Raw genomic sequence first — 15345 nt, 5'->3', positions numbered from 1 at the left:
GGCACCGATGCCGCCAGATACGAACCATGGCACATTTCCCGTCCATTAATGCCAAATGGTGTTGATAGCGGTAGTCTGACTTAATTGTTCGGATAGGACCTTTGTTGGAAGCTCACTTTGCTTGCCAAAAGCAAGCCAACAATGTATATTATCACGAGGCAGTCGTGGAAGATGCGACAATGTACAACACAACCCACCAGGACACCTTGGGCACCTATTTGATGCCTCAAATCTATAGAGTTCACTGCGTTTCTTACTACTGATTCACTCCTTTGTTGGCGCAGCTTCCTCAGCTCTGTTACCTGTTATTCGGTGTTTCGAGGTGACCACGGATATTTGTAAAATCCCAACAACGACACATGGACACGGTGAGAAGTCTCAGACCTTTCAAGACAATATCGCTGAACAGAGCTAGACGTAGTGAAGGGTTCTCCAGCGTTGCTTGTTGCCTATCGCAGCATCGCATTCGCGCCTTTCACTATCAATAGATCCTGCTCTTTGGCGTTTATTCTCATTTGTTACCCAGACTATATGGCGATTTTGCTCTGGAGCGACCCTTCGATCGACGCATACAGTGAGCGGCGTACAGTTCAACAGCAACATCTGACGACATGAACCCCAAATCGATCTATGAAGAGACAAACAAGTTGTACACCCCGATCCGCGAAGTAGGCAAGGGTACGTGTGGAAGCATCACGTTCTGCGTACAAACACCGTCAGCCGCAAGCTCTTCCACGACTGACTCCGTCGCGCAGAGTGCAGCCCTTGTCGCTGTCAAGATGATCAGTCGAGAGATGTGTCGCGATAGGATAGCCGATGAAATCGTCGCTCTCGAACGCGTTCGCAGTTCTCTCGCCATCGATAAAAACAACAGCGTCGCGAAGCACTTTTCCACCCTCATCGACTATGATCCGATCAAGGACGGTGGATCGGGCTGGCTGGTCGTCAGTCCGGTCTGTGGTTTCGATCTTGAGCGGCTTCGAGTCGTGGTCACCGCGATAATTCAGCCCTCGTCAGAAACTGATCTCCCTCGCCGTTTTCCGCTCCCTGCGATACCCGAGGTACTCATACTACACGTCGCAAAACAGCTAACGGAGGCGGTCGGGTGGCTTCACGACGCGGCCAATATCTCCCACAACGACGTCTTTGGCGGAAACGTAATGCTCGATGTATCCGCCTCCAGCAAAGAAGCCAACTTCACACTACCGACCGTTGTCTTGATCGATTTCGACCGCGCCACCCTAGACCCTGACAACATGACAAAAGGCGCCGACCGCTCATATACTTACGAGCTCATATACATGCTCGACAATGCAGGCCGAGCGTCATCACAAGAGGCAAACGCATTGGAAGATGTGATTGTGCCAAAGGAATCGATGACCTGGTGGGACGCGTTTAGAAACTTTCTTGTCATTAACAAGGGGCAGTATCTCCAGGATGAGTCGGCGAGTTTCGCAAAATTCTGGGGAAGGTTTGGCGCGGATATCGATCGCCGGTTAGAAAGTATAACGGAAGAAGAGCAGAGACGGGTGAAAGAGCTGATCGATATGGTGGCGAAGAAGGAGGTGCGGTTTCCAAGTGAGGAGAGGGTTAGAGAGGTGCTGGGGGAGTGGGAGGATTGATGTTTGTATGCTGATGTACGAGATATCTACGACAACAAAGAGGCGTCCGCATTCCAGAAAACAAGTCGTGTCCGCCACATCCAACCACACTCTACATACCCTCGCCCATCTCAATTACTCAAAACACTGCTACATGCACTTCTACTCCTTCAAGATTGTACCAAAGTCAAGAAGACGTGGATGCACACCAAGCTCACACTTCTCAGCAGCATCGCTGCCATCCCGACTACACCTCCCATAGTTATACCACTGAGGGCAGACATCCGTCGAGTCCGTACCCGAATCACTAGATTCAGTCCGCCAATCGTCTTCAAAACCGCTACCCTCCAATAGCTCCATATCAAACTCTGATTCCAGAGTCTGCGTGTCTTCATTCGTAGAACCTTGTATTGGTACACAGATCTCATGCAAGAGAAGCAAAGATTTCATATCCTGCCCATCTTTCCTCAGCCTCTTATTCTCCTCCTTGAGCGCCTTGTTCTGCGTTTCTGCGATCTCCAACTTGGACTTGTAGTACACGTTTGTGTCTTTGATCACAAGGTCAAGGGCCACGACCTGCATGTCTGCGCTCGTTTTCGCCTTTTCGGTGTCTCGAAGCTTAGCCTCGTATTCGGTTTTTTTGGCTAAGAGAGATGTGATCTTAGCGCGAAGGTCGTTGTGGACGGTGTTTGATTCGACTTGCCTGCGGAGTCGTAGGTATTTCTCTTTGTAGCTGTTTTCGGCGTCAGCTTTTATGGCAGCGAGATTCATTTTGTTGACGAGAGAGGCGAAGCTGTTGGGGTCGGTGGTATCGGTGGGTTGCTCGGGGGAGCTTGTTAGCCACGAGGTTAATGTCATTGCTGTTTGTCTGTAGTTGTTCAGATGTTGTGCGGTGTGCTTGGTCTTGATGATTTCGATGGCTGGGAAGACCGAATCGTCGAATTACTGGGTGAACGAACGTGATAAGATGGGAACAGCTAGAACTTCAAGAAATATGGCCGGGGTTCAGGCAGTTGTGAGCTTGAGACACGTGCATTGTGAACACGAGTCGAGGCCCCACCTGACCAATAATGTGAGCACACAGCGATGCGCAATGATAAAGCAGTGTGTTTCCGTTCGTTTACTTGCGAATGTCTTGTTTAGTTGAATCTGGATATACAGAAACATTGCGCGGCCAGGTATCGTCATCAGGATCAGAAGCGATGGAACTAGCTACTCTCTTCGTGAACGAGGTAATTCAATTGCTAATAGATGATCAGGTAAGACTCTCAGCATCCTCATTGTGCAACTTAGTGTTCTTCTCCCTTTCCAGGAATGTCTCCTGCTCAATCCTGCTCTTCTCAACGTCAACAAAGAAGAAAAGCCAGGCGCAGCTAACCAGGCTCAACGCAAACAAGAAATAGAAGGGACTACTGTTGTTGCCAGTATCATCGATAATGGCAGAGCTGACCAGTGGGCCGATGAAAGCACTCGTCTTTCCCACGATCGAGAACAAACTGAAGAAAAGAAACTCTTTCCCTCTCGGTGTAACCTCGGAGATCATGGTCTGCGAATAGCTGTACCACGGGCAGACAAGCAATCCATAGAAGGCCTGGTATACCCAAACCTCCCACTTGTTGTGGAAACCGAAGCGCTGCGTCCAGATGCCGATCATGCCCCAGCCGTCGAGCAGAACGATGCATATGGCGACGACCATGAACATAGTCTTCGTCGATAGACCATAGTACTTCTGGATGCGCCAAAAGGCGCCGATGCCAACCGCCTGGGCAGCGATACCTACAATAAGCAGGTAGGTAAGCTGCAGACTGTTGTACGCAACAATCTCGTTCTGTAGAGTCCCGATAACCGTTACGGTGGTGTTGAGACTGTCGCCTAGGAGAAAGTAGCCCGCCAGATATGCCAGACTTTGGCGCAACTGCCAGATCTGTCGCATCGCGTATCCAAGCTGTTTGAGACCAGCTAGGACTATGTTCGCGCGTCCTGGGTCCTGACCTGGTCGTCTTTTCTCGAGGATGAACCACGGAAGAGCGCATAAGATCCAAACTCCGGTCGCAAACGCGATGAGTACCGACAGACCCCAGTTGTTATTCTCCGCGCTGTCATTAACATGCAGACCGAACATGATGCCTACGATAACAGCCAGGATGAGGATTTCGAAAACGGATTGAACATAGAACGCCGTGTTGGAGAGCTCGTTTCGCTTCATCATATCGGCAAAATCGTACTCTGCGCGGGTAATCGTTCCATCGGCGAACTCCTCGGCCTTGACTCGCAATTCCTTGGTGTTCCTTGCCAGTCCAGGGAAGGCAGCAGTCCAGAATGTGATTGTCGTTTGGTATGCGATAAGACCGACGATATAGAGACCCACACCAGCGTGCCATTTATCCTCGGTATGAACGCCTAACCAGCCAAAGCCGATTCCGAAGGCAATGACGGACAGCCCTATAAGGATGTTGGGGCGCCATGTACCAAAATCGGCGAAAGAACCGAGGATCAAGAAAACGAGGACCTGGATGGCGAAACTGATGCCGTTGCAGAGAAGCACAATGGAGTTGATGGTACGATCGCGACCCATAAAGTATAGCACCTCGGAGTCTCCTGCAGCTTCATACATGAGGTTTTGGAAGGCCGTCGGACCGAAGTTGAAAAGAGTGAGGCCATTGTCTCCGACGTAGTAGCTGTTTGAGAATAGGATGTCAGCCTCAGCACAGTCGATGGACTGCGCTTCAAATAAGTCCCTGCGCTGGCGTCGTTTGCATACCAGTAATACGACCAGATCTCCCACTTCGATGTCTCGTAACGTTCGTCGAACTGGTCCGGTGCGACGGGGGTGTCTGTATCGATGGGTACGCCGACGGCTCCTTTGATGGGGTCCTCAGCCGGCGCACTGAGAGGCGCAAGGCCTGGCTCGTTCGAAGCCATAGATGTGAAATGAAATGGACGTAACGTCTAAAGGAACGCAAAAGATTTAAAGTCCAACATTGCGCGACTTAAAGCTTTTTCAGCCGGGTAAGTAGTCGCTTAGCGTACCCTGGCGATTCGTCATGGTCGGAGATAACCTCCTAGCAGTGCATGGGGTGAAGGTGCACCATGAGCCTAGGCCTCTAACGGCGCGGAATGTCGGAAGGATCGCGGTCGCAATGGATACTCCGCATGAAAAGAAGTGCCGATGATTGGAAAGAGTGGAAAGAGGCGCGAGTAAGACATGCAAGCTATAGCCAAGCCGAGCTTGGTTCGTCGATGATGTGGGGTGAAGCTTGAAAACCCTGAATTTCTGATAAGCTAGATCATATCTGGAATAGCGCAAGTCCGCCACCGGCGTAGTCGATTATCTCGAAGCCCCGCGCGCGACGCGCAAACCTCAGTGTGTACCATCGCAACATCTGGCACGCTTGCCATGATATTGCTACAGTCGATACTGCGAGCTGCTACCGCCAGACTCAATTACAATCTAGAGATGACTCTCACACTATAGTCCATGAGGATGTTAATTCAAAGGAGACGGTCTCGGAGACTTTCTCTACCACCACAACGCGAGACTGCATGTCAAATGGTGGTAAAGCATTCGAAGTGCACAAGGTAAAGTGCATCATCGAGGTAATATAATGCTACAAATCTGGTATATGGTACAGTTTCCAAACCACCTCCAACTCCTATGAGAGCACCCGTAACGAGTCGCACCAAGAAAACAATAAAGAAGACACAACGCTGTGAGCGATCCAAGGCCAGAACATCCACCCCAACCCGGCTATGTTCAGCCCTATGAGAGCCTGCCCTTTCGGGCGGCTGGAACTCAATAGGGCTGTCAAGCCAGGGTGGAGGGGAAAATACCAAGGATAGCAAACTCGATCCAAACAGAAATAACCAACTCCCTTCAATGCCGCCAGAATGCAACAACCATGCGGAGTTGCGGACAAGCATCTTAGCCCTCAAGATATATCAAATAGGCCAAGCATCCTAATCCTGGGTCGGCGCCGGCTTCGCGTCCGCCCTCGTACCCAAACGTGAAGGTCGCTTGCCCGCTTTGGTCTGGGCTACAAGGAACTCTTCGTTCTGGTAACGCTCGTCTCCTTCGTGTACGTTGGGACACCTGTTGCCCTTGTCGCAAGTGCCGGTAGCATAGTTAATGCATTTCTGCCGCACACATTTTGTTCCTGATGCAGCACAGTTTGAGCATGGCTCGCCTTCGTCGCATTCGCCTTCCCACCAGTGACGGTAGCAGTTCACACATGGGACTCGAGTCGGCTCCGCTGGACCTGGCGTCTTGCGTCTCGATCCCCCAGAAGGTCCAGAAGGTCCAGGTGTAGATCGGGAAGAAGCTCGAGTCGCTCGTCCCGAAACAGAAGGCTGGCGTGAACCGTTCCTGCTCATGTTCATGGTGGACTCATTCTGGAGGCTCTCGGACCCGTGAGACATGTCTCTCGAACCAGCCTCGTACGGTTGTGAGTGATTGCGGTAATTTGTTTGGTAGCTGCGCTGTTGAGGCTGCTGGAAGTCGGCTTGGTGCATCGGAGGCGTTCCATTCGAAGGGAGAGTCGAATTGAAGGCCGTCTGAGTGTTGTTATCTTCTGTGGGAAACCAATCGCTGACATCATATGTGTCTCCGAGGTTTGGCTGAGAACCAACGTAAGCAGCACCAACATCTCCCGCAAGTGCGTTAACATCAAAGGCAAAATTCGAATCCAACTCTTCCATGGTGGGAGCGTAGTTTCCCGCCACTCTCTGGTTCGTACCATTTGTTGATAAGTTCTGCTGCTCAAAGTTCTGCCTCATATTCCAGTTTTGCCCAGTGGGGGGTGCAAATTGACTCGAAGAGTGTTGCGCGACGTGAAGTCGAGGCGACGCCACAGAAGCTGAGCCGTACGAAGGTGCACGTCTCATAGACCCATGCGCCGGTGTCGACATCTGTGACCGGATTTGCGACTGAGCATCTCGCTGCATCTGTTGCATCGATAAGTCCCCGCCGTACGAGTTCATGTTTCCGGCCTGGTTGGTCATATGCTGACCACTTTCCATCTGTCGACCGACCTGCGGAGATGTGCGCATCAGGCCTAAGTTATGTTGAGGGAATCTAGGTGCTTGGCTGCCGGCGTCACCAGCAGCCAAGTTCTGCATCAAGTGTCGCTGCTGCTGGGGTGACATGTTGCTGGGTGTGCGTCCTGGAGGCGCGGCCATCATGGCACCAGGCTGTTGCGAAGGACGCCGGGCGGGTGCCATCTGCCCTGCTGAGCCAGTCGACTGCTGTGACGAGCTTCGTCCATGCATGCCATTCGGTGCGACATGTCGAGCTTGCCTCTGCATTTGTGTGTCGCCCACGATAGTATCGCCGTTCGACCATGTGGTTGACAAAGGGCTCATGGCATTGGTATCGGAGGGAAGTGAGTTCGAGTGCGTACGCTTGAAGTCTGGTGTAGTGATACCGGCAGCACTGTGTGTATTAGCAATAGCTTCATCCATAGAAACGATGTAGGACTTACCCAGCTGCGTCAAGCCTCCTTCGCTTGTTAGAGTCGAACGCTCCCTGCGAAGAAGTCGGTTGGCTCCGTTTGGGAGGCCTCTGAGCATCGTTTGGCACAGGGTGCGATATTGATGCTGCTATAGGCCGTTGCTGGGCTATCGCAAGCTTGGTATTGGCAGCACTCAGCGCAGCTTCAACTGCAGAAGCCCTCTGTATGAGACTAGTCTGCTCTGAATGCCATTCAGCCTCTCTTTTCTGTACGTACTCTTTCGCTTTCGTCTCAATGCCTTTCTTCGTCCATGCGACATGTGCGGTCGCCTTTTCTTCTATTGTCTTTCGGTACTCAGCGTTCTCACTCTGCTTTGCTATGGTGGCTTCTTTGAACCCATCAGCCTTGGCAGCAGCGACGCGAGCCTCGATCTGGTCCATGGTCGACGCGTCGGCTGCGGCTTTCGATTTCTCTTTCTCCGTGGCGATTTCTTGTCGTAATTGTGCGATCACGCTCTTCAGATCCTTGTTGACGTTGCCCTGTGTGTCCCTGTCGGATTTAAGCTGGCCAATGATCTTATCAGACACCTTTTTCTCCAGCTCCTTTTCACGTTTCTCCTTCTCTTTACCACGTTCAGACGCGAGGTAGCCCTGTTGAAAGACATCTACCTGCTTTGTGAACTCTGCAGTGACTTCTTTGGACCATGCTCCTCTGGCTCTTTCTTCCTCGAGCTTAGCTATAATCTCGTCGCGACCCTGAAGAATGCTATTAACACCAACAATGAAGTCCGCACGCTCCTTGTCCATCGTATCGATCCTTTTCTTTAGGTGACGGTTCTCGTTATTGGCGTGCACCTTCTCTGTATAGCGGTTTTGAGCGCGTGCCTTTGCCGCTTTCATTTCGATCTCGGCGGCAGTAGCACGCTTCGCGGCATCAATGACTCTTTGCTTCCCATCCGCGACTTCTTCGACAAGGTGCTTCTTGGCTAGTTCAAACTGAGCAAGGCGCTGCTTAAGGGCGAAATTCTCTTCGGAAAGTGAGACCGTGGGCGAGGTAGCTTCCTGGGACGTTTCTGGAGTGGGTTGCTGTGGCTTTGCGGGTTCGGGGATCGACGGGCTCCCTTGGGAGGTGAGAGCTGAGGGCGCCATGACTGTAAGGGCGATTCGGATGCGGGTAATCGGTATGAGATGAAAATGCACGATCAACGCGCGGGGTAGCAATGTGTGACTGATAAGATGATATTGTGGGATAGTGTTGTGGTGAGTAGACAGAGGTCGAGGTGAGACGTAGGTAAACAGTGCAGGAAAGTGCGAGTAGAGGTGGTATTTGGCGCTAGTCGCGATCTTGTTGCGAAAGTCGAAGTGAGCGTTGGATTGAATGCGTCCAGTGAAGGTGAAGGTGACTGCGCTGCTTAAAGACGGCTTCTCTTTAATATTGGCGGAGGTCGGCTGTAGATATGCTGCGCTGTCGAGTCGCGAAAAAGTCTATGGTCTTGGTTGGGGTACCAAAAATGAGAAAATCGGTGGTTGTTGTTGTTGTGCGCGGAAGCGATGGGTCAGTCCTGCGGTTGAAAAATCGTCGGTGACAGAGGATTTAGGCGGCGCACAATGTTCAAGGTCGCGACTCGCGGAGGGCAACAGGCCATACAACTCAGCTTGCAGTCGCGGATCTGAGTAACAAATGCAAGCCAGGTAAGCGTGCAGTAATGGTGAGCGAGGCAAAGCTGTTCTGGTGAAGGCAGCACGATATTGGCGGCGATGACGACCTCGCAAAGCCGACCATGTGACCTTGGGCTAGAGAGAAGATGCTGCCCAGGCGTAATACTCACAATGCTTCCATCTCGTAAACATGAAATCGACCATACAATAATACCAGAGGGATCTCTGCAGATGAAATATTTGTCTTACCGTCTCAAACTTGTAGACACCACTCACCATCCTCGCTGAGACGAATGCAAAAATCCCAACCACTTCAAGCTTTGCGGTCGCAAGCAGGATCTGTCGGAAAGAAACATGATGAATAGACGGGCAGAATAAGAGCGTTGTGAGATTGTACCTAACATGCGTGCGCGGTGCTGTGCAATGAAAGAGGCAGGCATCACCTAGACAGTACCGCAACCATTACGATATTTTCGGCATCTGGAAGGCTACATGGAGATAAGCTTGTCTTCCGAGGGCCCGAGTGCAAAGACATACTACCTGGCGGTAATCAAGATGTGTGAAGCACCTAGGAGAAGTGAGAACCGAGCTTGCATTGAGTCAAATCCTCTCCGACATGGCTCGCGACACGACTTTGAGCGCGCCACGCAATATTGCAAGATGACATGCATGCGCATAGTGAAAGAGCTGCGCAATACCATCTTCGCCGTGATACTTCGACCACGTGCGATATCGTTCGAGATCTGTGCAGCCTTTGAGGCAGACTTCGCGTGCGCTGACAACATGACGTCACGGGTATTCCACTCGTTCGCGTGCCGCCATTCGGGCGATGCAGGAGTCATAATAGATAGCAAAAGTAGAGAGCGAAGGCATGGTGTCTGAAGAAATAGAAGGGATGCAGGATGGGATAGAACGTCGGACGTGAGAAGAAGCTCGCAACACGCGACGCGACTGCCAAGGTTGAACTAGGTTTGCCGATCCCTTTCCTCCCCCGCCACCCCCCTATGCGCGTCATCTCAACGGACCCTTTCCATCACGACAACTTCATGGTACCAACTGCGGTCTTGTGCGCACCCTCTTAAACAGATTGTCTCGCCCTCTTCCTCATCCGTCGACCTCCAGATCATGGTTTTCTGGTTGAGTTACCGGAAACGTAACGCCGACTCCATGCTTGATGCAGCCATCCCCAGAGCCTACGGACAGCGCGTCATCACAGGTTGAGGAGCAAATGCGTCTGTTTGAGCATGGCGCACCATTTCGGCCGTCAGCATCCGAATGTTCACCTGGGCACTGTCCAGCACAATTGCAGCAGCTATTCGAGATTCGAGCGCCACCCGCTTGACCAGCTTACATGTTCTGACGTCCATGCCAGACCAGAACAAAGACGACGATAGATCTTGACGAGAGGCTAGTGACACCGTGTGAAATTGGGCTCGGGACTGGGACCTCGTGGGCTGTAGTGTATATGTGGTCGAGCTGATCGCCATGGGTGGGTTCCGAAAACCGCATGGCGTCTCCAATGAACGGTCAGCCCGATGTCAGTTATACAGTCGAGCTCCCTGTCAACACGGCCGGCGATGCCAGGTCTTATCTCTACCGAGGTATCGGTGACAGCTATTCGTCATGTTCCTACGTTGCTGACGGCCAACGGCGTGGTAAGCTTACGCCCCAATATAGACCCCGCTTCGTCACGTCTTCGTCTACTCGAGGTTGGACCAAGCGTTCGAATCCCTATATCTCCAAGTATCCGTCATAACATCTGTCCTTCGTTCCTTTTACTCGTCGCTATACTACTCTCTGCGCGATGGCTACCAAACGCCCAATCAACGAAGCAGACATCGCGGAACTTCGCGAATTGCTGAGAGATAGAGACGCCCAGTTAGTGACACCGAAAGAAACTGAGGCATACACAAAATCCATTCACCGATGGTCAAGCGCTGCTGTGAAGCCAGCAGGAGCATGCCTAATCCCCAAATCGGCAGAAGCAATCTCAATCACCCTCAAGTATGCTTCCGAACACAATCTTGACCTCGCCGTCAAAGGAGGTGGTCACTCGACTGCTGGCGCATCATCAACGGACGGCGGACTACTCATCGACTTGAATACACATATGCGTACTACCGACGTCGACGTCGAGGGAAGAACGATCAAAGTCGGCGGAGGTGCCGTTTGGGGTGATGTTGATGAAGCTCTTGCACCGTACGGTCTTGCAGCAGTTGGTGGCACTGTCTCAGATACCGGCGTCGGTGGTCTCACGTTCGGCGGCGGCTTTGGCTGGCTCACAGTCAAACACGGACTGGTTGTCGACAATCTCATTTCATGTACTGTCGTATTGGCGGACGGCAGTATCGTCAAAGCCTCTACCAATGAGAACCCAGACCTGTTCTGGGCTCTGCGCGGCGCGGGACAGAACTTTGGTGTCGGCATTGAGTTTGTATTCCGCACCCATGAGACGGGCGATCTATGGGCTGGCTTCATGATGTTTCCACCAACGCCAGATATCATCAAGAAAGCTGTGGAAGCATGCAACGATATCTTCACACCGAACGCAGATGGCGATTCGAAAGCAACGGGGAAAGCTGCGAGCGCTTTCGGTTTTGTCAGGCCTCCACCTGCTGGTGGCCAGGTCCTGTTCTTCGTAGCCGCGATCTATCATGGAACGGAAGAAGACGGCAAAGAGCTGTTCAAGGATATCGTTGGGTTGGAACCTTTGATGAGTACCATGGCAATGATGCCCTACGCCAAGGCAAACAAACTCATGGATCTACCCATCGGTGCGCGTGTCTCTATCAAAGGAGCTGGGTTCGAGCTTCCTGTCCGTGGCGACTTCGTTGTATCCGTCTTGGAGGCATATGCCAAGTTTACTGACCAGACATCCGATGCAGTCGGCTCCCAGGTTATGTGGGAGCTACTAGATCCGACGAAGATTGTTGAAGTCACCAACTCTGACATGGCCTTTGCGAACCGCGGAAGACACTTCAATGCGGCCGTTGCGCCTTTGTGGTGGGACCAGGAGAACGATCAGAAGTGTAGGCAGTGGTCGAGGGATGTTGCGCTCCTGTTCAAGAATGAACTTCAACGTGGTGGCGCTGAGGCAGGGGCGAGTAACGATGGGTGGATTGGCAAGAGAGGCAGTCACGGAGCGACAATGGTGTATGGGAACTACGACCGTAAGTATCCTCTAAAACGTTCACTCCTCACTCATATAGTGCGAACACGGGAAAGAGATTGTTATGCGGCAGTATGCTAACGCCCAAATAGAGTACGAAGAGAAGTCCAGAGACGTCTTTGGCAACAATTACGAACGTTTGCAAGACCTCAAGGCCAAGTACGACCCACAGAACATGTTCAACAAGCTCTTTGCTGTAGAACCGAGAGCGTTGACGCCCTAGATGTACTTGGATACATTGTTGCCAACCTCGCTAAATGTAGGTGTGCAATGATACCCAGGACGTGACAACTCATGCGCAGGATCATTTCCATCAACCGAAAATCACTTGTCGCCTCCAAAGTCATCTTTCCTGTCATGTAACACAGCTCAAATTGTATATTGTATTCCCAATACTGTGTTATCTTACATCTCTCTCGACGTTTCTCATGCCATGTAGTACTGATGCACGCCCCATCGTTCAAGACCATGCCGGCTTCCATCCTCCCTTGTGTCCCTTCTTCTGAAGCTCGACTGGACTCAACTCGCGCCCGTCACCCCATACAGCTTCATACGATACGATGTTCTTGTATCCATCTCCTGCGTGTGCAAAGCGGCAGTTTTCGTTCTTGCACAGGCCTTTGTTGTAGTGCCTGCACGCGACTCGCTTGCATCCCTTTGTAATGCCTCGCATCGAACAGTTCTTGCAGTGAGCTCCGCCATCGCATTCCCAGTTGTGGCGCATGCACTGGCTGCAGGGTGCGAAGCGTTGTGGGTTGCCTCTGAGATGCGGAGGTACGGATCTAGGCAGAGTTAGCCAAGTAAGTAGTGAGGGGGATCTTGTACTAACGCAGCGGCTTTGGTAGCAACAGCCTCGTTGGTTGGCTTTGCGTTGGACTGAAGAGCGAGCGCTTCCTTCGCGGCTTTGGCTAGCTTGGTTGGTAATTCCGCCCTCTCATGCTCGAGTACCTTGACCTGTTCATCGTACGCGTCATACATGACCTTGAGCTCCTTGTCCTTGGCATACAGCTCACTCCAAAGTAGCTGCATAGCTTGAGTAAGTTCCTGGATCTCTGCCGTATTCTTGTCGCGCATTTCTCCAAACAGCGTGCCGCAAGCGTGAATCGTAGTCTGCAGCTCCTGCTTCTGTTTCGTGAGACCATCGACCTGGAGACTGTATTCGAGCTTTAGGTGCCTCAAAGCCTTCTCGTGGTTCAATTCCACCGTCTCTAGCTCTTTCTTGTACAATTTGGCAGCTGCTTCTTGTGCTTCTTTTCTCAGAAGATCTTTCTCCTTTGAACGTTCCACAAAAGATCTGTACTCCTCAGGTAAACAGCTCTCACGTGCTGATGGCTCGTTCTCCTTGCGTGAGCTTGGCGAGTTGTTCGCACCAACGTCTTGCATCTGTCTCAGTGACACGTGCCGACCTGATGGCGTTACGAGGGCATCGCAATCAGCCATGACTGGCAACTGAAGGAGAGTTAGCTGTGCCGATGCAGTCAATTGTGTGACTGCGTGGCGAGGTTCGGTGGTGGCTGTTCAGTGTTGTAGCTCAGACGAGCCACGAGTGTTTCGTGCCGGACGCACCTTCACTTGTGCGGCCCTACGCGTAAGCGAGCAAACAACAAACAACAGTCGGTGAAAGTGAAAGAGACTTAGGTCGCGCCTTGATAACGCAAGAACAATAGTCCACTCTCCCCCGCCACCACCTTTGCCATCTAACGTCTTCCGCGATTGTGCCTGCCAGCAACCACCCAGCCGCACCTTCCCCATACAGCTCAAAGACAAGGTATTCCTCCGCTTTTCACCCAATCTGAACCAGGTCGCTAACGACCAGCCCTAAGCTCAGCGCCAACATGTCCCTCCCCCAAAGCCCAGTCGATCCAGTCGCTCGCCTCGAAGCAGAACTCGCGCAAGAGAAAGCCGCTCATGCGCGCACGAACAAAAAGCTCGAAGCCATTACTCACCTCCACGCCAACCAGGCCATTACTATCAGTTCTCAAACCGGCATCATCAGGTCGCAGATCCAGAGGCATCCCGAAGATATCGCGGACATCCAGCTAGAAGCCAGGAAAGCGGAGGACGAGCGCCAGCGCAGGACATCGGAGGCGAATGCGATGGCAAACGGGCCATAGAGATCGAGACGGAGTTATGGGAAAAGGTCTCAACAGCTATGCGCACTGTCTCATGGGGCATATGTAGCGAATTGAGGGAGGAACTGAGGCTGGGCTCGTCAACACGCGGCGATGATACAGTATAGTAGCAATGACCTCAACAATCTATAAACACATACTGAGTATAACGCTGCAATCCTGAGAACTTGAGTACCATCCGAAAGGCTTGCGGTTCAGTGCATGCACGCCAGTAACACCTCACGCGACAAAGCTACCAGCTTCCGTAGCATATTGGTTGGCTAGCGTCTTAGCGTAGCGTTCCGACTCCTCCCGAGGTCGGTTCCACGGTTCTTTGGTGCATTCACTTACTCATCCCTCTTCTATCGTCCTCGCCATATCCAATCTTACCGATTTCATCACAAGGTAATCGCACGATGGACCGTAACGAAACAGGAACCACCGGCTACATAGCGCCAAAGCCAGTCGCATCCGAGGAGGGCAGCCTTGGCCACGTTCTGGACGTTCTGGCATCGCATCGACATCCTTTCATCCTCGTTGGATGCGCGACACAGCGATGGATGGGGTCTGCCGGAACAATGACACATGTATGCGAGATTCTCATCCGCCACAACACGCTGAATGCCGTCGCATCGGATCTTTTAGCCACTTCAAGATGGACACTCAACGAACAAGATCTAGAGGACATTTTTGGCACTGAGCCAGTATCGAATTGCGACGCCGATATCGTGCTCCGGCGAACATCAACCGAAAACAGAAACGAATTCCTCTACCTAGCTCTTTGGTCCGATACCGCATACCATCTTGACATAGATAGCTGCATCAGTATCGAAGTCCCCCACGTGTACTGTTGGCAGCCTATCCTCGTCGAAGAGACTTGGCATCCAGCTATGCACCGAGAGGATGGATGGTGGTATGCTCCTCGTGTGCATCCAGATACGAAAGTGCCAAATTCGCCTCCTGGTGCGCATACCAACGCCATCTTTTTCCCCGGCTTACCGCGCGGCAAAAGCGCAAGCCACCCAAGTCCCATTTTGGTACCGAATCTTACTACCTATCTCGACTCACTGATCTACCATGCCATCCACTACAAGACTCCAGAACCGGGTCTCTGGGCTGTGTCGTTGTGGCAGCTGAAGAATTTGACAAGATATCTGTATTTGGAGCTAGACCATCAGCAGCTACCGCTGCTGATTGAGCTGGAAGAGTATGAGTTCATGGAAGCCTATCTCGGGAGATATGTGAGAAAGCCAAGGTTCATTTTTCGTAGGGACGAGAAGGGAGAGTTTGAGGCAACTAGGGTGAGGGAGTGGGATCCTAAAAGCTTACCAGAGTGGTGTTGGACGAACAAGTAGGCAT

The 15345-nt window shown here is 52.0% G+C and overlaps 6 protein-coding genes across 6 annotated transcripts; 2 read left to right on the top strand and 4 right to left on the bottom strand.

Moving 5' to 3' along the window:
* Positions 1-611: 611 nt before the first annotated feature.
* J4E84_010300 (uncharacterized protein) lies at positions 612-1622 on the top strand (the record flags this gene model as incomplete). The annotated part of the gene is made up of 1 exon (XM_049392856.1): positions 612-1622. The coding sequence occupies one exon, from the start codon at positions 612-614 to the stop codon at positions 1620-1622; it is 1011 nt and encodes a 336-aa protein (XP_049239414.1).
* A 141-nt stretch (positions 1623-1763) lies between these two features.
* J4E84_010299 (uncharacterized protein) lies at positions 1764-2637 on the bottom strand (the record flags this gene model as incomplete). Its single annotated transcript, XM_049392855.1, has 2 exons — positions 1764-2504; positions 2632-2637. 2 exons carry the CDS (start codon positions 2635-2637, stop codon positions 1764-1766), a joined length of 747 nt encoding a protein of 248 aa, XP_049239413.1.
* A 219-nt stretch (positions 2638-2856) lies between these two features.
* Positions 2857-4523, bottom strand: J4E84_010298 (uncharacterized protein; the record flags this gene model as incomplete). The annotated part of the gene is made up of 2 exons (XM_049392854.1): positions 2857-4279; positions 4363-4523. The coding sequence occupies 2 exons, from the start codon at positions 4521-4523 to the stop codon at positions 2857-2859; spliced, it is 1584 nt and encodes a 527-aa protein (XP_049239412.1).
* A 1035-nt stretch (positions 4524-5558) lies between these two features.
* Positions 5559-8196, bottom strand: J4E84_010297 (uncharacterized protein; the record flags this gene model as incomplete). Its single annotated transcript, XM_049392853.1, has 2 exons — positions 5559-7029; positions 7079-8196. The coding sequence occupies 2 exons, from the start codon at positions 8194-8196 to the stop codon at positions 5559-5561; spliced, it is 2589 nt and encodes an 862-aa protein (XP_049239411.1).
* Positions 8197-10510: 2314 nt separating this feature from the next.
* Positions 10511-12098, top strand: J4E84_010296 (uncharacterized protein; the record flags this gene model as incomplete). The annotated part of the gene is made up of 2 exons (XM_049392852.1): positions 10511-11876; positions 11968-12098. 2 exons carry the CDS (start codon positions 10511-10513, stop codon positions 12096-12098), a joined length of 1497 nt encoding a protein of 498 aa, XP_049239410.1.
* Positions 12099-12335: 237 nt separating this feature from the next.
* On the bottom strand, positions 12336-13315 carry J4E84_010295 (uncharacterized protein; the record flags this gene model as incomplete). Its single annotated transcript, XM_049392851.1, has 2 exons — positions 12336-12657; positions 12705-13315. The coding sequence occupies 2 exons, from the start codon at positions 13313-13315 to the stop codon at positions 12336-12338; spliced, it is 933 nt and encodes a 310-aa protein (XP_049239409.1).
* Positions 13316-15345: the final 2030 nt, after the last annotated feature.

Source organism: Alternaria hordeiaustralica (genome assembly GCF_023758085.1).
Source record: "Alternaria hordeiaustralica strain BMP 2776 chromosome Unknown scaffold_39, whole genome shotgun sequence".
Lineage (NCBI taxonomy): Eukaryota > Fungi > Ascomycota > Dothideomycetes > Pleosporales > Pleosporaceae > Alternaria > Alternaria hordeiaustralica.
The sequence above is the reverse complement of the archived record's forward strand: the minus strand, read 5'-3'. Positions and strand labels throughout refer to the sequence as shown.